Here is a 21,665-nt window from a genome sequence, read left to right as displayed (position 1 = left end):
CTATATAACCCAGCTCCTCTCCCCCATGGGCACCTCTCATTCTTCTCAATCCCCACAAAGTCGTGCAATATCTTTGACCACCTCGCCACCTCGATCTCTTATATGTCTACATCCTCTTCTTCCCTGTCCGTGGAGAAACAGCTAGTCACAATGGGCAACATCACCCACCAAGAACACCTCAATGTCCCTCAGGACCAGAGGCGACGGACCTCTGTTCCCGATGTGTCTGCCTTTGCCGAGCACGGTCCACTCGTCGACCACAAGATTCCTCAAGCGGATGCCGTGCAGCAAGAACCCGACTTAGCTTGGAGTCGAATCCGACATTTCCTCCGCGAACCTTTGTCCGAATTCTTTGGCGTCTTCATCCTGATCCTCTTCGGTGATGGTGTCGTCGCTCAAGTGGTCCTTAGTGGGGGCACAAAGGGTGACTACCAATCGATTTCCTGGGGCTGGGGGTGCGTATATCTCGACTACATGTATTTGAGAGTGCATAGATCGCTAACGGTGACACAGTCTTGGTGTTATGCTCGGAGTCTACACCGCGGGCATCTCAGGAGCACATTTGAATCCCGCAGTCACGTTGAGTGCGATAAACTTTCTATCAGTGAATATTCTAATTTCATACTGATTCGCAAAATAGGCAACGCAATTTTCCGCAAGTTTCCCTGGCGAAAATTTCCCATCTACATGCTTGCCCAGACTCTCGGTGCTATGGCAGCCTCTGCGATTGTCTATGCCAACTATAAGTCTGCAATCGATGTTTTCGAGGGAGGTCCCAATATCCGTACTGTCGGCGGCCCGACATCTACCGCGGGAATCTTTTGCACCTATCCTGCGCCATTCATGACAAAGACCGGCCAGTTCTTCTCCGAATTTATTGCCAGCACGATCCTGATGTTCTTGATCTACGCGCTGAAGGACGATGCAAACATTGGTGCGGGAAATCTGACGCCTTTGGCTCTCTTCTTCGTCATTTTCGGCATCGGTGCCTGCTTCGGCTGGGAAACTGGCTATGCCATCAACCTTGCTCGAGATTTCGGTCCTCGCCTTGTCAGCTACATGATCGGATATGGTCATGGGGTCTGGAGCGCAGGCGGCTACTACTTCTGGGTAAGTTCACACAAGAGGTGTTGTTGAGTATACAGAAAATTTGAGCTGACACATGCATCAAGGTTCCAATGGTTGCTCCTTTCTGTGGATGCGCATTCGGAGGTTGGCTTTACGACATGTTCCTCTTTACCGGCGAAAGCCCCATCAACACTCCCTACATGGGCCTGAAGCGTCTTGTGCAACCTAAGCGATCGGTTTGGTCGAACACATACAAAGGAGACAGCCAGGTGTGATTTTGCTATTCGAAGAGGGAGAACTTGGAACGGGACAGCTATCTTTGTCGGTAATAGGAGGGCTCTTGAGCGAAGGCGTTGATCAACGTTGTATATAGATTCCAAGAACAGGTGATGGACAAATCAATGATCCTTTAAAACTTGAACAAATTTTGCATGTTATGGGGACTTCTATTGGTACGGAAACACGCTCTCTGACCTGTCAGTTGGTGTATGATCGTTCGCCCAATCCCGTCAATCGATGATTCAAATCATGATCGACTTGTTCGAATGACTGAGAGTGTATCACTTGGCGATGACCTACCACAATCAGCAACTGTTGAGGCTGTCTTCTTTGCCAATACACCATGGAAAGAATGCTGGTTCTAGAGGTTGAATCAAGGCCTTCAGCGCGAATGCGGCATCATTGAAAGATCCGAGACGATGGCCCAGGGGTGCAAGTGGCATGATCAATCTCCATGATCTGAGGAAGCTGTGCACGGTGTCTCCTGAGGAAGTCCCATCCTCCAGTCCGGAAATGGCCGAAGTTGGCCGCACAAACATCTTTGAAATAAGATCGCTAAGGCTGGCCGCATCAAACCACACCAGCCGATTCTCAAGTGGCTGATTCCATCATCGGTACCCAGTACAGTAGTTGGGAAGATACGGCCGATGCCAGTTTCTACAGCACAAAGTTTTTTGTTCCTGGATCCATCCTCAATGCGACGCTGGCAAAAAGGAAGGCGGCAAAGATGCCCAATCGGGAAACCTTCAAGATGGTCTATTTCCGCATGCTGCACGTCGGGCATTAGACCCCGAGGCCTCGATTTCAGGAACTTGGTCGGACGAATGAGCCCGAGCCGCCGGCCCTGCCAACTAGTTCTCCGCATCGACAAGAATACCAAGGCCAACACTCAGCATCACGCGAGATGCCTAGCAGATCCGGGGTCGCCAAAGCTCGTCGCGGGCCTGGGTTAAGTTTGCCTCTCGAGCTCGGTCATGAAATCCGCCGACCGCAGTCAATGACAGACCGTTATTCCGCCATGCTGCGTTCCCTGTCGATTGCTCATCGATCCAGAGTCATTTACGACTCCTTCAAATATCGCGGCTGGCATCCTCCCTGACTTAGGCTCATCAGTCTCCTTGCATTCAGAGACTCCAGCTTGCTCACACTTCATACCGTATTGGCAACCTCCAGCCGGCACCGGTATATGTTCCAAAGCTCCACTCTCACCTGTCGAACCTCTTACCCGATTGCTTCTCTCTCTGAACCCTCCCCACGATGGCCTCCCGATTCTCCATGCGCCGGCTGCTCAAGCCATTGGCGTACGGCGCAGGTCTAGCCGTGGCAGGTACCGCAGGAATGTACATTATCTACCGTCCTCGAAACGTCCCGGGTGCAGAAACACTCGCGCCAAAACCGCCTAGAAGAGACGAGCATGGAAACATCATCCCACCTAAATTCCCCTACATCAAGACGAGAGCAGAACAGATTGCCGACCTCAAAAAGTCATCCTCGACGCCCTCATCAGAAATCTACGACCTTCTCGTTATTGGTGGCGGAGCTACTGGCACAGGTATCGCCCTCGATGCAGCCACGAGAGGCTTGAAAGTGGCAATCGTGGAAAGAGACGATTTCAGCAGTGGCACAAGCAGCAAATCCACCAAGCTCGTTCATGGCGGAGTGCGGTACCTTGAAAAAGCTGTGTGGAATTTGGATTACAGTCAATACCAACTGGTCAGAGAGGCTTTAAGAGAGCGGAAGAGTTTCTTGTACACCGCACCACATCTGTCATCTTGGCTGCCGATTATGCTGCCGCTCCAGGCATGGTGGCAGGCACCCTACTTCTGGGCAGGAACCAAATTCTACGATTTCCTAGCTGGGTCTGAGGGAATCGAGAGCTCTTATTTCCTACCGAGAAGTAAGGCTCTAGAAGCATTTCCCATGTTGAAGAAAGAGAATCTCATTGGCGCTCTCGTGTATTACGACGGCCAGCACAACGATTCAAGGATGAATATTTCCCTGGCCATGACCGCTACATTGTACGGTGCTACAACAGTCAACCATCTGGAGGTGACAGGCCTGGAGAAGAACGCAAACGGCAAACTTACAGGCGCTAGGGTGCGGGATCTGATCGCAGACAAGGATGGAAAAAGCAACGACGAGGAATTTATTGTCAAAGCGAAAGGCATCATCAACGCGACAGGACCATTTTCCGACGCCATCCGGCAAATGGACTCTCCCAGTGACAAGGAGATTGTCGCACCTAGTTTGGGGGTGCATGTCGTTCTTCCTGGATATCTGAGTCCTGAAAATATGGGCCTGATCGACCCCTCGACCTCGGATGGACGAGTCATCTTTTTCCTCCCATGGCAAGGCAACACCATTGCAGGCACGACAGACGCACCCTGTGCAATCTCCCAGAACCCAGTGGCCGGAGAGAAAGACATTGAATGGATCTTGGACGAGATCCGGACATACCTTACTCCCGATATCGATGTTCGGAGGTCAGATATCCTTGCCGCCTGGTCGGGTGAGTTTCCTATAGTCTGACCTGTGGAATGAATTGATGCTGACGGTAATGATCCAGGTATACGGCCACTCGTCCGGGATCCAAATTCCAAAAAGACAGAGTCACTTGTCCGGAGCCATTTGGTCACGGTCTCAGACTCCGGGCTGCTGACTTGCGCCGGCGGAAAATGGACAACGTACCGACAAATGGCTGAAGACGCAGTCGACAAAGCGATTGAAGTCTTCAAGCTGCAACCGAAAGCGATCAGTTATGTCCCGGATATCAGCGGCGTCAACGGGATTGATCCGTCGGTTGGTCTTCTCAATGGAACCTGTCAAACGCACCATATTCGCCTGATTGGAGCTCATGGGTACTCGACGACTCTCTTCATCAACCTGATCCAGCACTTTGGTCTTGACCCGGATGTTGCGAAGCATTTGGCCAGCGATTACGGCGACCGGGCTTGGGATGTCGCGGCGCTGGCTTCTCCCACCGACAACACCGAACACTATCCCCTCCGTGGTCAACGGCTATCGTCTTTGTATCCATTCATCGACGGTGAAGTCCGCTATGCTGTCCGCAGTGAATATGCGCAAACCGCAGTAGACGTTCTCGCGAGGCGGACGAGGCTGAGCTTTCTGAATGCGCAGGCGGCGCTGCATGCTTTGCCCAAGGTGATTGACATCATGGCCGAAGAGCTGAAATGGAGTGAAAAAAGAAAACAGGCAGAGTGGACAGACACTGTTGCGTTCCTGGCCAGCATGGGTTTGCCCAGCGATCTGCTCCAAATCACCCGTGAGCAAGTGTTGAAGGGAGAGGTGTCTTCACGGAGTCTCGCGCCGTTGGAGGGCACCTCGAAAAGACCTGTGCCTCTGAGACCGACACTCAGGCCTGTGCCGGAGGCGCACGGATCTTTGCCATGAGTTTCTTTAATATGGGACTATCTGTTCGTCGGCGGGTTGGGAACATAACAAAAGTGGGGACAAATTGAGACTGATACCCGAAGGAGGAAAAGTAAGGTGTTTTGGAGTCCAGTGATTCAAATTTAGGGTGTGAATTTGGCTATGCATTGGGGCAAGGCCGTCTACATGAGTCTCAATTGACGTGGGGCATGTATCATTCAACTGCTTGCAATTGTATTATCCGAGTTCTTTTGGTTACCATAGTACCTCGTTCAAACTCTGAATGCCACCTCGTGACCAGCCTCAGCCGCACAGAAACTTTACGCTAAATGATTGTACCTGCAGCGATTCGGAGAACTGTGCTGTCCAAGCTTTTGGGAAAGCATCTTGTCGAGGACCTGAGGTATAGGTATCTAGCCAACAACACATTCGTTTGGACAGCCCCTGGCAAGAGAGATGATCATATTGCAGGGGCCACGTGTGGACTGGATCAAAGCGATCCTGGTTGTCTAGCCACCTATGGGAATTGGAGAACCCCACGTTCCTCTTCTCTCCCCTCTGAAGGGGGAAAGTACCTGTGGTGCCTTGGATACTCACTACTCCGCATATGATATGCTGACCCCCAGATGGCTCTCCAGGTTTTTCCGTAAATGGAAAGGCGGTGGGCGGTTGGAGAAGTGGGGCCAATGGGGCGGGTGGAGGTGTTTAGCTAGTATCTAACTGGAGAAATTCAAACATCGGGGAATCTCGTCTGTTTCTCCCAAGGCTTCCTCCCTCCTGTGCCCATGGGTGGGAGGCAAGGACCGCGAGTGCTTTGGGTCATACTCAGTCCTGCGAAGAGCTTCATTCTGTAAGCGAAGTCAGAAAAGAAAAGGGATCCCAAATTATAAGAAACGGCCGAACTCCGCGCCCTCCCTCCGCTTTTCAATGTTGCCATCTCCTTGACACAACTCTTCTTTGTCCACCCTTCCATCCTTGCCAGGGCAGGCACGCTACCGGGTCACTAAATCCGGCCACTCATAGCAAGATGCTTTTTCTCGGCATTCTCGACGACACCAAGATCCCGCACGTTCCGGGCACCGTCATCCTCGAAGAGGACGCCGCGCACTCGCAGGACGTGACCGGCGGGCTCAAACATGGCACGGGCCGCAATGCTCACATCGTGCTGGTGCCTCAGCCTTCCAACGATCCGAACGACCCGCTCAACTGGCCTTACACTAAGAAACTTACAGCCTTGGGCATTACCTGCTGGGGCTCGATCCTGTACGCCGCCGTCGTCAGCGCCATGCTGAACTCGGCCTTTTACGAAATGTCCATCGAGATCAACACGACGATCCCCAAGCTCGTGCTGAGCTCGGGATATCAAACGCTGGTCATTGGCGTAACAGGGCCTTTATTCTCGGCTCTTTCCAGGAAATGGGGCACGAGACCGATTTTCCTGTTCGCTTCGGTCTTCTGTCTCATTGCCGACATTGTGGGTTCCTGCGTGAACACTTACGAGGGAGTGCTCGCCTCCCGGATCCTGCAGGGTTTCGCCATTGCGCCGTACGAATCGCTCATCTTTACTCTGATCAGCGATCTATTTTTCGTCCATGAGCGTGGAATCTACGCATCCTGCATCAATTTCATCTTGGCTGGAATCTCGAATCTGACGGGTGTGGTCGCTGGCCCGATCGCGTCGAATGTCGGATGGCGGTGGCTGTAAGTGTTGTGGCCACGTCCAATTTGGGGACTTTTTTCCTTTGGAGCAGTCCTGTTGATCGAGTCTTACAGGTATTATCTGTTGGTCCTCTTTGGGGGTATCCAGTCCATCCTGCAGTTCTTCTTCGTCCCCGAGACAAGCTATGTGCGCGACCGGCGGTATGAAATCGACGAGGTCAAGAACGACAACCTCCAGGACCTCGCCGCGCTCGAGTACCAGGAGAAACTGAACATGGAGAAACCCGGCATCGCCACCCACACGGAGGAGACAGCAAGCGCGCCCTCGACGCCGGTGTACCGCAAGAAGACCTTTGCGCAGGAACTGGCCATCTTCAGCGGCACCTACTCGAACGAGAACTTCGTCCAACTCCTCATTGCGCCCTTTGCCGTCGTGCTCAACCTGGCGGTCCTATGGATCCTCATCGTCAACTCGATGTACGTTGTCCTGTACGTGGTCATCGCATTTTGTCTGGCCCAGCTCTTCGCGCCGCCGCCGTATCTCCTCAGCCCAGCCAGCATCGGCTATCTCTCACTCGGCCCGTTCGTGGGGGGCATTTTGGGGTCTATCATCATGGGCACGCTTTCCGACCCGTTCATTAAATGGTGCGCGCGCCGCAACAGGGGCGTTTACGAGCCCGAGTACCGCCTCATCCCGTGCATCCTGGGCGTATGTTCAGGTGTGGGTCTCATGCTCTTCGGCCACCTGGTTTCGCAGGGCGCGTCCCCCTACGCGTGCGCGACGGTGCACGGCCTGATGCTGTTCGGGGTCATGTTCCTGTGTATCGGGACGTCCAACTACGCGCTAGACGCGTACCGGGGGATGGCCAATGAGATCTTCATCGCCAGCATGTCGGTCAAGAATCTGATCCTGTACGGCTTCAGCTACTTCGTCAACAACTGGACCGCGAGCGTCGGCGCCCAGCACGCCTTCTACGTCTGGGGCGGCGTCGCCTTCGCCCTCATCGCCACTGTGCCCGCCATGTTCTTCCTGGGGAAGAAGTACCGCAGCTACTGGGCGCGGAATAACCTGCTCGAGAAGATGCACATCCGGACCCATGAAGAGTGACCGAGCAGCGAAGGTGGTTACTTGGCCGCTACGGGATAGCATATAGCATTATAGCTCCTAGCCTAATAGTCACTATCATACATCATGGCGCCAGGAGATAGAGACTTTTCTCCCAATATTTGCCACGGACATCTCCAAGGGGAGGAGGAGATCGATCTACATACAAACATATATAGCCTCATCCCCCTTTCCGCCGAGCCACAAAATAAGTCGAGTAATGCATCTACGATTCTCCAGGGATTCGGTGTTCACCATCGACTGAACTTTTCAAACTTTGTCACCCGTTTTAGGATGTGGCCTAGCCGCTTTAGTCAATCTGCTCAGTGCTCAGCCTTCTCATCAGCAGTCCTTAGTCCCATTTCTAGACCCCTTCTGCCATTGGATCCTTGCCTAAGAGCGCACCTAGCTGAATGATGAGCCTTGGCCGCCTAGAACGATAGCCGTCCTCAACATAATGAAGAAGAATTCGAGGATCCTACGCTGGTTTATATCCTCTTTCTTTCGCCTTCTGCCAGATATATTGAACATTCCTCTTCTTTACACCGAGCTAGAGTTCCACGCGGTCGGCAGTATAGCCAAAGAGCTATGAACAACTTGGACCAAGAGGAAACTAACTATTCAGGTTGGTAAAGGAGTGAGAAGAGTTGAAATCCTGTCCAGTCATCGAACTAGCGGTGTAAATTTTTCGCTTCCAATAATAGGGAGCTGAAGATGCATGATATAACCTAGTTCGATGGCGGATAAGGTGAGGGGTCTTTCAAGGTTGCAAGTGAAGGTACTAGCGGTAGAAGCTAAAATTTAGCGCTGCAATGACTTTTGAGGCGCCCCGCCGTACATGCTACGGAGACGAAGAGGTCTGAATTGTGGGGACCGGGGCCCGCCGGGGCCTCATGAGGCCCCGGAGATGAGCCGTACTACTGGGTACGGAAAATCTAATGATCCGGTCCTGTCACAGCCCTTACAATTACTTTCCTAACTTACATCGCAGACAAGCTCGAGCTGCTTGAACTACCCACGTCCACGACCCCTCAATCCGTTTTGAGACAATGCGACTTTTGGAATATCACAACAACACAACATTTCGCTTCGTCGATGAATCCCCCACTGAAGATACATCCAGATATGCCATACTCTCACATACATGGGGCAAGGACACCGAAGAGGTCACATTCGAAGATATAAGCACCGGCTCAGGCCAAGCCAAGGCTGGATACCAAAAGCTCATATTCTGCGCAAAGCAGGCCTCAAAAGATGGCCTACGGTACTTCTGGGTTGACACTTGCTGTATCAACAAACCAAACCACACCGAACTGTCAGAGGCCATTATCTCTATGTTTCGCTGGTACCACGAGGCGACCGTCTGTTATGGGTATCTATCGGATGTTGAAATCGGCCAGTTCTGGGAGTCGTCCTTTCGGAAAAGTAGATGGTTTACTCGCGGCTGGACACTGCAGGAATTGCTCGCGCCGCGATCAGTTGAATTCTACTCCAAAGAAGGCGAACACCTAGGCAGCAAGAGATCGCTGGAACAACAAGTGCACGAAGCCACTGGAATTCCTGTCGAGGCTCTTCGGGGAAGCCCTATGTCCAATTTCAGCGTAGATGAACGAATGCTGTGGGCCGCGAATCGGCAAACAAAGCGCAAAGAGGACAAGGCGTATTCTCTGCTGGGCATTTTCGGCGTTTACATGCCTTTCCTGTATGGCGAGGGAGACTATGCGTTCACCCGGCTCGAAGAGGCGATTAGGAATTCAAAGCGTCAAGCTCAAGCTGGTATTCAATGGCAGGCCAGACACGCAATGCCGTCGTCTATTTATCACGAAACATCTGATCATCTTGCCAAAGACGGGTACCGTCTTAAGTGCGTCAGCAACTATATTATCGACTCTGATCTGCGTTTCGCTGCTATATGGGTACGAATGGACTCTCCAAACTTGGTTGCAAAGTACGGCATGACGGGCGAAGAATATCAAGAGCAATTCGAGGCTCTTGTTGCAGATGGCTTTCGGCTCAGGCTTGTCAACGGCTACACCGGTATCGGAAGGAAAGCTCTCTATACAGCCGTCTGGGACAAGTCTGTTGGCACTGTGTGGGTTTCTAGACATGGCATGACTTCTACAGACTATCAGATGGCTTTTGATACCTATATCTCTCAAGGATACAGACTACGACACGTCAGTGGGTATGCACAAGGAAATCAGCCACTGTACGCAGCTTTGTGGGACAAGTCAGAAACCGAGATCCCTTGGGTTGCTGCCCATGGCGTAACATCGAGCGAATATCAGCAGGAATTCGACAAGTACGTCAATCGGGGGTTTCGACTTGTCCACGTTTGTGGCTACGTGGTTGACAATGAGGCATATTACGCCGCGATTTGGGACAAATCTCATAGCAAGGGGTGGTTTGCACGGCATGGGCTGACCGCCACGGAGTATCAGAGCGAGCAGGGTAAATGGGTGGATCTGGGATATCGATTGGCTGTTGTCAGTGGATATACTGTGGATTTCAATCAGGATCTGTACGCCGCACTCTGGGTCAAGGACTAAGAGAAGGTTATCAGTAAGATCGACTATGTGTTCAGTGCGAACGCAGAGCAAGATCTAAGAGTCATTGTTTCGATTGTGTAGTGATTGCTGAAATTTGCGTTTTTGCTTGAGCCCGAGCCTTAGCAACCAGTGATCATCACACAAGGCCGCCCTCCTAGCAACTCAACGTTGCTAATCCAGTAAACTAACTACTACCGGAGCCAGTATTTCCGCCGGTGCTGGAGCCAGTATTTCCGCCGGTGCTGGAGCCAGTATTTCCGCCGCTGCTGGAACCACCATGGTTTCCTCCGCCAGAGCTGCCATGAGCAAGAAGTTGTCCTCTAGCTTGACGGCCTTTAGCGTAGATCTTCAAAATTATATGTATCTTACCATAGGTTACAGGTCCGTCCTGATTGCCACCGAGTTGGCATTCGATATTCCCGCTTGATATACATGTCAGGCAACAGTCCGATGAACATGCTGGAGTCTTACCTGAAATGCATGGTAGACAGGCTCTTGAGTCCGACTAGTTGTTAAGTGGTGGTAGGAAAGTCGAAGATTTCTAGTAACTGATGAAGTAGTGGAACGAGAGAGTGGATCTAGTAAAGATTAAATGCTGCCGTCTCAGCCGCTATCACGCATTGCGTGACTTTTCCCGAATGAAATTAGTCAATTCCTACCTGCAGTGCACCGGACATGATCCTCTCACCGGTCTCGAATAACCCTATGCCGAGCCACTAACGAGGAACGGCTAAGCCAGTAATCAGCTGAGTTGAAATCGGAAAGCCTTGGATGACGCTGATAATTGAAGGCTCATTCGAGCAGGATGCAGCTCTTCCTGTGGGTTTGGCGCTGAGTTAGTCTAGGTTAGAACATCGTGCATCTACACGTATCGAGGCTGAGACATACTACCGCCAACTTCGTATTTTTTCAGCCTGATTGCTTGCCCCGAGGCCCGACCGTGTTACACAGCATTAGCTCCTAAGGTAAACATTTTGCCTCTACTGGACATCCGAATTCTAGTCCCTTCGCACTCCCCAAGAGTGCCACGTTTCAAATCGTGATTAGCCCAGGCCTTTGCTGGTTCGACTTAGGATGTTACAGTCACCAAAATTAGAAGGCTGGGGAGTGGATTGTATTCCATCTTTGACGGGAAGTTATAAGAGATTCCCAGGGCCCGCAAATCTAGCATTGTGGTCAGAATATAATTCGATACATCGCCGGTGATAATGCATTGAGAGGAAGGAAGTCGAAGGAAGTTGTAACATAGGTCGTTAGGCTGAAAGTTGCAGTTGGCTTGTCAGGGTGCGGCTAGAACATGCATGAGACACGTCCGAAGGTGTTTGACTTCTGAAGTGGCTCGGCAGCTCGCTGTTAGAGCCGCCGCTAGGTCCTAACTGGGTTAGGTATTCTCAGATCTAGCCTTGTTCTCCTGTGGATCCTTCCATGTGTCCAATGAGTGTGGTGAGTCGTGCTTGTGCGACCCGTGACCGGCCTTAAGGCTGTGTCTAACACTTATACTTTAGCTACACTTTTAATCTAAACGGGTGTAGACATAGATTTATAATAGTTTAACAACGATAATATATTTCTCTTATTTCGCTACGAACTTTATTTACTTAGAAGTCTATATATATATACTTCATTCACCTCGTCCGTCGGTATCGCCGATACATATATGTTAGACACAGCCTTTTGTGCGACCCCAGGGGGGGATAGCAGAAGGAAGGTCTACCGGCAAAGAACAGCCCTGCGGGACAAAGGCCCAAGACAAGGCTGGATCACATGCAGCACGTGACTGCCAGAAAAGGAAATATATGATATGGTGCTATGGTACTGTGTTGGCATGTCAACATACCAACATACCAACATATCATCCCCGGTTACCTGTTCGGGACGGCCCTTACGGGTATATAGCTACGCTCACTCCCCCTAGATAGTTTACACTCTCTTCGTAGCCAACTCATGTTACCTATTGGACTATACAGTTCTCAGTAACAGGTGACTGCTCATACCTTGCGTGATCCACAACCAGTTCATACTATTCAGATTGTTACTAGGAACCCTGACCCAGTCAGATCCAAGTAGGATCTTTAACAATATAGTTTTAATAAGATAGGCGCTAAATAGAACCCAGAGTTCACAGAGCCGCTAGAAAACATCGATAACGACTCGAATTTAGATACGCTGTTCGATCAGTATCTTAGCTCACCTTCGCCCCTCTCTTCCGCGTCACCGAAAGATGCAACTAGCGAACTGAGCGGGATGACGCTGACTGATGCTGAGTCCGACTACTCTCGTGATCCCTTAGAGTCATTGGCGGAGACATTCAACTGTCCAGCTCCGGAAGATGTGCGACAGAGAGGGGGAGTTCAGGAATAAGCTGAGGAGCGTCGTTCCTTCTCAAATGGCCCGCGCATACAATTGCGAGTAAGCCAACCTAAAATCATGCTCCGCCTTAAGCTCTAGGACCTAAATCAACATGGAAAGAAGTAAGAAGAGAATTGAGAGGAGAGCACGGAGGGAAGGGGACGAGGTAAAAGAGGCATACGCGGAAGGCATATTTCCTCAGAGCTAGAAACATGCCTCAGGTTATCTTTTGCAGAATGAAGGCTCTGTTGCGCCACTCTGATCAGGGCGGTCTTTCTCTTTGATTTGTTTCGTTTACTTAATCCCAAACCAATGTAACTCAGCCTCATCTTGCGGGAAAGCCTCTCCGTCCATGATTCCATGCACGTAACACGCACCTATTAGAGAATAGTATGCCTCCTCCAGCGGTAAATTGCGGCGCAACACGAACGGTACATGCGCTCCGGCAAAGAGAACGATGATATCTCCCTCACGCGCCGTCCACGGAGCAGATGCCAAATACTTCTTAGCCGTGATGCCCAGGGGCATGGAATGCACGCAAATATCATTGAATCCCGCCGGCCCGTCGCCCAGCAAGTCCTTGTCAATCTCCTCAACGTGTTTTCCCGAGAATAGAGCTTCGTGGAATTTGTCGAACGATGGGGCGAGCGAGGGTGTCGCGGGGTAGTCGATGCGCACGTCGACGTTCCAGCAGAGTGTGCGCCAGACGACTTCCTTTATATCTTCTCCGGTCGAGTAACTTGAGAGGGAGAGGCCGACCAGGCATGATTGTTGGTAACCTGGGATGCTTTTTGTGGCGATGTAGGGGTTCTTGTAAGCTGAGAGGTCGGCGGTCTTGGGGTGATATTCCAACACGTCGATGCATTTCCCAAGCAGTTTGAGCTCCCTGCAATCGTGGGATATGCTGTACTCGGGCCTGGATTTGCCGCAGGCGTGGTATAACTCGCAGTTTGCGGGGATGTGGAACTGTGGTCTTCGAGAGAAGTCCGGGACCCACGACGGATAATTCGAGTCACTGTCGGTGTTGGTAGCTTCGAGAAGAACGTCGAGTGAACCGAGGAGTCGAAACATTCGTTCCGTCATGTCGCCAAAAACCGCGGCCGTGCTCTTCGTGTAATCTGGAAAGGGGAGGTCCGATTTAAATGCCCCGAAGGTATCGAGTACTGCGAAGATATGATCCCGCTTATCCGTAGCACGCAAGCGCCGACTCCGCGACATGACTTTCCGAAATGCCCTCGCAGGACCCAGATCCCGCACGCGGTCCTTGATGTTATACACGGCCAGCATGTGCGATTTGCATCCATCCATCAAACTCCACGTCAACCCAGCATTGTGGCCCTCGTCGCGCGACAGCACGGTGAAGTAAAGGTAGAAGTCGGCGTAGTTGGCGACTCTGTCGCCGCAGATCACGACGGCCGACTCCGCCAGAGCGGCTTCCTGAACGACCCAGACGCGTTCCCACCATGGTCGGAGAACTACATCCAGAAAGCCCTGGAGTAAGGGGCTGGATTTCCTATGGATGACATACTCGGCGCCCTGGTTTGAGAGGTCGTCGTAGAGAGATGAAGACGGCGAGGAAAAAGGAGATCTTTCAGCTCTAGACTCCGACTTGCGCAATTCGGTCGCCGTCGCCGTGAGATAGTTGATGCCGAGATCAGAGATGGGAACACCTGTGTCTGGGTCGACCGCCTCAGATGCATCGCCAAGCCAGATGACCACCCTGGCCGCCTTGGTATAGATTTCACCCATGAGCATGATCTGGTAACATCGTTCCTCCATGTTGGTCTGGTCGATGCAGATCGCGTCGACCCATAGTGCCCTTTCAGTGTCCTCTCTGCGGAGCGTCTGGAGCAAGTTGACGCAGTTTCGAGTGACTTTTATGTGGGCCCCTTCGCAAACAACGGAGCTGGATATTGACGAGTCGCCATCTTTGGTAGCCCAGGTGTACGAGGTAGCTTCGTACGGTGGTGTGTCCGACAAGGGAGTTATTGACAGTTTAATGCGGATATCTGAGGACGCAAGCTTAGACGGTAGTAGTGTCAATAGTCGGATGCAGGCGTCTTCTTGGATAGATTGATATTGATATAGGTTCAATTCTGAGGGAGAGGTGTATGTGTCAGCCTCCAGCCTTGTCACACCTCCGATGTCAGCCATGGCTGCGCAATTAAATAAATGGAAATGGTTCGTCAGATTCACGCTAAGAAAGACTATGATTCACGAATCTCTCAAAGAATGATAACATTGGATGTCTTGAGATGGCTTCCACTTTCTCGGGCTAGAAATTCATCAAAAAAAGGGAGGACAAATACTTATCTATCGCCTTGGCGCGAGTATGGAGCTATAACGGTAGGGGCTAGTTGAAATCGTTAGCCGGCTTTACGAATCCGGTGTAGGGTCAAGCAATTCGCTCAAATCGCCTGGTTCGCTTAAGAACAACACTTATTCGAACGGCTTTCGAATGTGTTGTATGAGGAGGTTGAGCGCACTAAATTTTGGTGTGTACGACTTCTGCCGAGTACGCCTACCGAAGTAAGCGCGGTACGAACTAAGAGCTTCCTTTGGTGAAATAAACAACTGTATTCGCCGCGCCTACTCCTTCGGAATTTCCAGCTGTAGAGAGAGTTACGGCTAGGCCACAGAAGCAACGATTTAACTTGGTGGAATCACGAAGACTGGTTCTCGAAAGCATAACTGGGCAACCACGCGGCCCAAGACACCACGGTTATATGACAGGACGACACCGTCACAGATAACGTTGATATGGAGTGTTTCTGCATCGCATTTTATATATAGGCCAGATATCTTTACAAATAGGAAAGAAATCGCTAAAACGGCAGATGCACCGACATCCCTGAAAATAGACCAATGCTCTCTACTATTTGGACTGTCGTACGTTTCACACACTACAAGTAGAGGCATGAGAACCTGTCACGGCACTAGCTTGACTCGGCCATCAAGGCCTGGCTGCTCTCTCTGTACCGAGTGCTTCGACTCTTCCGTACTGGAACTTATCATCACGACACCAATTAAAGCGCTTCAATCACTTGTTGCCGTGATGGAACCCTTATATTGCTCAGGTTCCCACTTCCGCCCCAAGGGCTCCCTCTGTAGGTCAATTTGAGCCTTTCATTACTTTACCGGGGACCATCTTTGTACCATAGCGCATATAATCCAGCTTGGCATCTTCCGAGCATCCCCAGGCTAGGAAGCAAAGCGTTTCAGCTAATAAAATGCAGGCAACGTAAAATCGTATAAATAATTCCCGAGAAGAACGCTTCTCGTCGCAATTCTGCTGGCGATGGACAGGCTTCTAACCTGAAAACCTCTCCGCCGTCTCGTCATCTCTTTAAACCTGGTTCGCGGCCGTTACGTGAAATCAAGATGGGCAACATCCTTCGCCTCTTCCGCGGCACTCTGTCCGCTTGACCGTTCACTCCTGTTCTGTGTACAACAACCCCCTAAGTTGGACCGACCTTCTAACATCCGTGCAATTCCCATCCCTCCATTCCATGGCTAAAGCTGATCGGGGAAAGATCAAGCTATTAAGGGCTCTTACCGATAAAGACATATAAATGAAGCAAGGATAGGAGGCAAGAAGCACCCAATAAAAAGCGATCCGCGTGCGTGTGTGCGTGTGTATGTACGAGTGTGTACCCCAACTTTCCCCAAAATCCAGCAAGGCTGGGCCCCTGGTTACAAAGAGCGAAGGTCAGCCAACATCCGATCCCTGGGGGCCTATGCACGGGGCTATTTCTATTCCCGTGCCATCCACTTCAAAGACCCATTCTGAACCTCCCAATTGCCTCATTCAACTTATCAAACCCGACCTTGTCTCCAATCTCCAGGATCGCCTTGCCTCTCCCCGTCTCCAAAGATTCCGCGTCATCAATAACCCTGGCATTCGCTTTACCTTCGTCTCCCTGCGACGGCCCAAATATCTTCGCAGCCCTCTTCTCAGGCGTGTACCCTGGCCAGGGCTTCTGCCCGGCGACGAACTTGACCAGGTCCAGCCCGAACGCCTCAGCAGCGGCTCTTTGCGCGAGCGGCAAGTTCTGGTTGTGGTTCTGGAACAAGAACACAACATCGAGTACGTGGGTTGCTCGACCCTGGTAAGCACCCGGCCACGGGTTCGGTTCGTTGAAGAAAAACGTGAAGAATTTTGGCTGAGCGCCCAACGAAAGGGGCCAGCCTCGAGCAAAGGAGGTGGTCGCGCCGAAGAAACTGATGTCGTTCACCAGCTCGAGGAATTTGACGAATGCGGTGTCGTCATCCATCGTCGAGTCGTTGAAACCGTACGAGTCGAGTAGATGTTCTGCGAGGTCTAGTGTTGCCGACAGAGAGGATCTCACTGATGCGGGGAACTTCTCGCTGATGCCGGACTTGAGGTGTCCTAGCATGAATCCAAGGACGGATGCCTAGAGGGGAGATGATATCTGTCAGCTGGCAACAATCCGCAATGACCAGATCAATCAGATTTTGCTTGTTCGAACTTACATCAAATTGGCTGTGTCCAATCATCAAGGCTTCAGCCCACTGCTTGCCCGCCATGCTTTGATCCGACTTGTTGGCTATGCTTGCAAAAGTGGGCCGTACAGGAACGATGTCTCCATCGACCGTGGGCAAGAATGCGACATATGGTGGCAGTTTGGCTATGATTTCGTCCATTGGTAGTGTTAGAAGTTGTTGGATCCGCTGTTCGGCATCGAGCTTTTCGAGGCCCAGGATGGACAGAACCTGTTGATACGTGCGTTCCTGATCCTCAAGAGCGAACGGAGGGACCAGGAGGCAAGAACCGCCCGTCGCGATTGCTCGGTTGAAGAGCGGCTCTTTTGAATACAGGTGCAGCGTGGTGGCAACTTAGAAAATCACTCAAGTCAGCTGCACGTCTTCGCACGATGAGAAAGAGCTCAAATCAGGGGTGTTTTATATACCTGCTCCAGCGCTCTCACCGATCACAGTGATGTTATCTGGATCGCCACCAAATCCAGCAATATGCTGTTTCACCCAGCGGAATGCCGCGCGCTGGTCGCGTAGTCCGTTGTTAGATTTGTATCCTTTTTGGCGCAATTCCTCTGAGGTCAACATGCCTGGCAGTCCTAGGCGAAAGCTAATCTCATCTCAGCAGTGCTCAAATGCAAGTCCCAAATTCCATTGCCGTCTATTCCCCTGGGAAGAGCTGGATACGTACTTGATGCCTACACCGATAACGGGGACTCCATTGGCACCGGCAAGCTGGATGAGTTTGGCGTGGTCATAATGCGGCCAGGAATTCGCTCCGACAACGAAACCACCTCCGTGCATCCAGATGAACACGGGGAGCTTTTGCTTTGTAAGGTTGACGTCGCCCTGGCCTTTCGGCACTGTGATGTTCAAATTCAAGCATTCCAAGTCCGAGTGGACGATATTTGGCTTGGGCATTGAGTGCTGAATAAATAGCATCTCGTTGTCATATCCATCTGCGGGAGAGTATGAAGAGGGCCTGAAGATATTTGTCAATATCTCAACAAGCCACATGGCAAGAATCAAATTACCCATGAGCTGTGGCATCGATTGGAGTTTCATATGTCGACTTAACTTGAGCTTCAGCAAGCCTGTCCGTGAGCGTTGCATATTGAACCCCTAGGAATTGATACACCTCATCGCGCACAAGGCCCTTGACTGGTCCTATTGAGGGATGTTCGACCGTGACTGTCGACATGGTGGCAGAATTGAGGGACGGCGATGGCCAAATCTATCGTCTTTGGTTAGAGGTTCAGTATATTTTCTTGATGTCAGCCTCGTCCAGAGTCGATGTCGCTTTTACCCCAATATACCGTACTACATTCATCAATCCCACAATGTGGAGGGCCCCACGTTTCCTATCTGGGCAACGGAAGGAAACAGCACCCCACTATTATCATCATCCCCTCTGACAATGTTGGCCTTACAACAATAACCAATGCTCCATATTCTTTGGCACATGTCCTAAGCAGTGGCCACTTCAATACAGTATTTGCTGACATGGCGGCTCAGAAGGATTGAACTGCAAATGGCAAGAATCATCCTTTTTCGAAATTAGCCGGCTCTCTTCTGATCCTTATTCCACCGGCGCTGTGTCAGCTCGTGTCATGAACAACGCCTGAGCCAGGGGACAGCATGGCGCCGTGATCGGCTGAGCGGGAGGAGGCGACATGCTGCTTGCACAGCATGATATTTTGTTCGGCCAAGAATGAGAGTGTGCCTGAGCAAAGACCAGACGTGGAGGTCGCCATTTGCTGGAGGCATCTCCGTTGTGAAATGATTCTCATCGACGCTGACCCGAGCTCCCCTCATCTTGTCACCCTTGATCCATCTAGACAGTATGCAAGCAATCAGAAATAACAGACGGTAGGTCGGAAGAGGCCCAACGAGATATCCTACCTCGCTTTGCTGCTCCCCGATCATTCTCAAAGAGGACAGTTTTAGATGGTATGCTGCACAAAACAGAAAGGTCCGGGTCGACGTATCCGTATTAGGAATTTGTCTAAATGAGGCGAGCCCGGTGAGAGATACATACACGATCGGCCAGCAACTGTCAGGGCTGCTCTGTCATAGGCTATGCGATCTCGGGTAAGGAGGAAGGGTCATCCTTGGGTGCGTTCTTCTCCGCAAAAACCTCCTGATTCTGGCTTGTCAAGATTACAAATTATTCGCCGCCCTTTTGCTGCCAATATATCTGTCGCCTCTAGGAAAACTCAACGAAATACACCAAACCATGTCAAGCACAACATTTCGCCTGTTGTCTTTGCTTCTTCCTCTGATCTCGGCGGTCACCCTGTATTATCACCAGTCAGGCCAACTTGGGAGACTCGTCGGGCGAGCAGATATCGACAAAGCCAGACTCGTGCGCTGGGAAAACAGTTCGGCGCTCAACAACGAGGACTGCCAAGTCATCAGGGCCGCCAACGCGTGTGAAGACGTCAAGATCCATTTCCCCTCGCACACTGCCTTTCTGGCCTGTGGCGATCCTGTCGAAAGGACACATTGGTACCCTTGCGCTGGTGTTCGAACGGTCTCGCTCCGCGCCGAGTCTTCCTTTCGGGAACATCTGTTCAAGCACGACCTGGAGACTGGCGAGACCACAGAGCTGCGCATCAAGGGCCTAGAAGGCGATTTCATCACGCATGGTATCGACATATTTCCGCTCCCTGGAGATTCTTCTCGCGTCAGGCTTCCTTCCTTCCCTCCCCCCTCCCTCCCACCCAGGCTGTACATATCTGCCGGAGGATGAGATCCAGCTAACTTCTGAGAAGATCCATATCTTTGCAGTCAACCATGCTCGCAGCGGTGACTCGATCGCCATATTCGTCCATACGCTCGGGTCCGACGTGGTCGAGCTGGTCAAGAACGTCAAGCACGCCAATGTCAAGACCGCGAACGGCGTCGCCGCAACAGGGCCATTGTAAGTTCCCCGCCCCCGTTAAGCTAACCAGGGGAGGGGGGGGTAGTAAAAACCGTCTGTGTCGCCCCCTTCGCATCGCGCTGACAACTTAAATATAGGGACTTCTTCGTGACCAATGACCACTATTTCGCCGGGGGTCTGTTGCGGGCGATGGAGGAGACGTTCGGGCCGTGGAGCTGGGCTACCCATGTACAATACTGCGACGCAGGAGCAGAGGTACGTAGGCGTTTTTCTTTCACTAACGACAGGGTCTTTTGATCGAGATTCGGTTCTCACGTTATTTATTGCCTTCCGCTCAACAGGATGTCGTCTGCAAGCAAGTGTCCGGCACGTTTCCAGGGGCCAATGGGATCAACGTATGGAAAGATCGTCTCTATGTCGGCGACTCGAAGAACGGAACCGTCACTGTGTTCGAGATACACGGAGACAAGAGTTTGACCCGTTTGCAGACCGTTGTAAGTCCTATCTATCCTCATTAGATTGACGGGGCAAAAAGACAAAAGAAGGGGGTACACAGAGTATAGGCTGAATTACCCGGACTATGCGCAGGATCTGGGAGCCGCCGCAGACAACATCAACATCATACCAAGCACGGGCGATCTCATCGTCGCAGGTAAGTAAGGGAGCGCTTTGTCTCGATCCCCAATGCACCCCAATCCAGATATCTGATAATGTATCACCCACCCTATGCAGTCTTCCCCACGCTCGAAGACCTCCCGGCTTACCTCCAAAACGTCCGATCCCTGGGCAAGGACTTCCTGGTCCCAGCAGCAGCGCTGCGCCTCCGTCGAGAAAACGACTACACCCCGGAGCTGATCTACTTTGACAACGGGTCGACACTCAGTTTCATGACGGCGGCACATGTGTTCAATGGCCTGTTCATTGGCGCCAGCGTTCTCCAGTTCGGCGGGTTTGCCGTCTGCAAAGCCTCACCGGGTGCATTTGCGTAGGCATGTTGCAGCTTGTCGAGGGGCAATTGTGAAGTCTGCGCAAGTAGTAGCTAGGTGGTGGGTGCTTGGTGCGACGTGTAGCATTGCGAGGTCAGACGTCGCCGGGTAAGATGAAGGAAAGAGGTAGAAGAGTGCAAAGAGACATGGCGAGAGGACTTCTTGACCGAGCGGCAGGAGCTGACATTTGTGCTGGCACTCTTGTGTCATAGTGGCATTGATTCATGCCCTGTCTCTAAAGGGCACGGTTGAGATTCTCAGCCTTTGGGTTTCTATTCCTTCCTTTTCTCAGCATTGCGGACATATGAAAGCCTTTGCGATCTAGCTAGAGTCGGGGGTCGTGGGGAGGACCTGGAAACCCGCGATCCGTCTACCAAGGTCTGAGGTGACCTCAACGAGTGCATTCACTGTTCATCCCAAATGCTGTGGCTTTGACAGAAGCTGTCACAGTATCGGCCTGGTCGACTCCGGTGGCGTTGACAGCAGAGGTTGCACTTATCGGCCTGAGTGCTGAACCGAGTTTACCCCCCTCGATCCAACATTTGCACTTATTGAGATTAGATTTCCTCCCATTCCGGCGGCCACCTTGGAGCTGGCTCGTGGCCCAGACCTCATCCTCGGTCGTCGGAGAACATGGAGGAATAGTAGTATGTATGATATTAGGTGGTTTAGCAGGTGGTTTAGCAGGTGGTTTGGCCCGTTCTTGGTTTTTGGCCCATGACATCCGTCACGCTTGCAGCGGCATTCGCGTAGAAGATCATTTGGATTTTAGCCTCCCCAGTCTTGGGAGTGACGAGGTACCGATATTGTTGGCCATTTATTGCGGTGTATGACTTGTAGCAACAGAAACACATCGATAAGGTGTATCAAGAATGTACTGCGACGAACACGAGGAGGCT

General features: G+C 51.6%; 7 protein-coding genes across 7 annotated transcripts; 5 read left to right on the top strand and 2 right to left on the bottom strand.

The window, feature by feature from the left end:
• Positions 1–150: 150 nt before the first annotated feature.
• On the top strand, positions 151–1,343 carry A1O5_07345 (aquaglyceroporin like protein, other eukaryote; the record flags this gene model as incomplete). Its single annotated transcript, XM_007747934.1, has 4 exons — positions 151–455; positions 514–584; positions 641–1,110; positions 1,173–1,343. The coding sequence occupies 4 exons, from the start codon at positions 151–153 to the stop codon at positions 1,341–1,343; spliced, it is 1,017 nt and encodes a 338-aa protein (XP_007746124.1).
• Positions 1,344–2,604: 1,261 nt separating this feature from the next.
• Positions 2,605–4,758, top strand: A1O5_07344 (glycerol-3-phosphate dehydrogenase; the record flags this gene model as incomplete). Its single annotated transcript, XM_007747933.1, has 2 exons — positions 2,605–3,856; positions 3,914–4,758. The coding sequence occupies 2 exons, from the start codon at positions 2,605–2,607 to the stop codon at positions 4,756–4,758; spliced, it is 2,097 nt and encodes a 698-aa protein (XP_007746123.1).
• Positions 4,759–5,764: 1,006 nt separating this feature from the next.
• A1O5_07343 (uncharacterized protein) lies at positions 5,765–7,504 on the top strand (the record flags this gene model as incomplete). Its single annotated transcript, XM_007747932.1, has 2 exons — positions 5,765–6,438; positions 6,511–7,504. 2 exons carry the CDS (start codon positions 5,765–5,767, stop codon positions 7,502–7,504), a joined length of 1,668 nt encoding a protein of 555 aa, XP_007746122.1.
• A 1,046-nt stretch (positions 7,505–8,550) lies between these two features.
• A1O5_07342 (uncharacterized protein) lies at positions 8,551–10,050 on the top strand (the record flags this gene model as incomplete). Its single annotated transcript, XM_007747931.1, has 1 exon — positions 8,551–10,050. One exon carries the CDS (start codon positions 8,551–8,553, stop codon positions 10,048–10,050), a length of 1,500 nt encoding a protein of 499 aa, XP_007746121.1.
• A 2,643-nt stretch (positions 10,051–12,693) lies between these two features.
• Positions 12,694–14,553, bottom strand: A1O5_07341 (uncharacterized protein; the record flags this gene model as incomplete). The annotated part of the gene is made up of 1 exon (XM_007747930.1): positions 12,694–14,553. One exon carries the CDS (start codon positions 14,551–14,553, stop codon positions 12,694–12,696), a length of 1,860 nt encoding a protein of 619 aa, XP_007746120.1.
• A 1,619-nt stretch (positions 14,554–16,172) lies between these two features.
• Positions 16,173–18,097, bottom strand: A1O5_07340 (uncharacterized protein; the record flags this gene model as incomplete). Its single annotated transcript, XM_007747929.1, has 5 exons — positions 16,173–16,814; positions 16,894–17,255; positions 17,331–17,506; positions 17,588–17,878; positions 17,931–18,097. The coding sequence occupies 5 exons, from the start codon at positions 18,095–18,097 to the stop codon at positions 16,173–16,175; spliced, it is 1,638 nt and encodes a 545-aa protein (XP_007746119.1).
• Positions 18,098–19,132: 1,035 nt separating this feature from the next.
• On the top strand, positions 19,133–20,769 carry A1O5_07339 (uncharacterized protein; the record flags this gene model as incomplete). The annotated part of the gene is made up of 6 exons (XM_007747928.1): positions 19,133–19,582; positions 19,671–19,819; positions 19,918–20,035; positions 20,122–20,274; positions 20,369–20,432; positions 20,513–20,769. The coding sequence occupies 6 exons, from the start codon at positions 19,133–19,135 to the stop codon at positions 20,767–20,769; spliced, it is 1,191 nt and encodes a 396-aa protein (XP_007746118.1).
• Between the last annotated feature and the right edge of the window lie 896 nt (positions 20,770–21,665).

Source organism: Cladophialophora psammophila, assembly GCF_000585535.1.
Source record: "Cladophialophora psammophila CBS 110553 chromosome Unknown aczJe-supercont1.11, whole genome shotgun sequence".
Taxonomy (NCBI): Eukaryota; Fungi; Ascomycota; class Eurotiomycetes; order Chaetothyriales; family Herpotrichiellaceae; genus Cladophialophora; species Cladophialophora psammophila.
The sequence above is the reverse complement of the archived record's forward strand: the minus strand, read 5'-3'. Positions and strand labels throughout refer to the sequence as shown.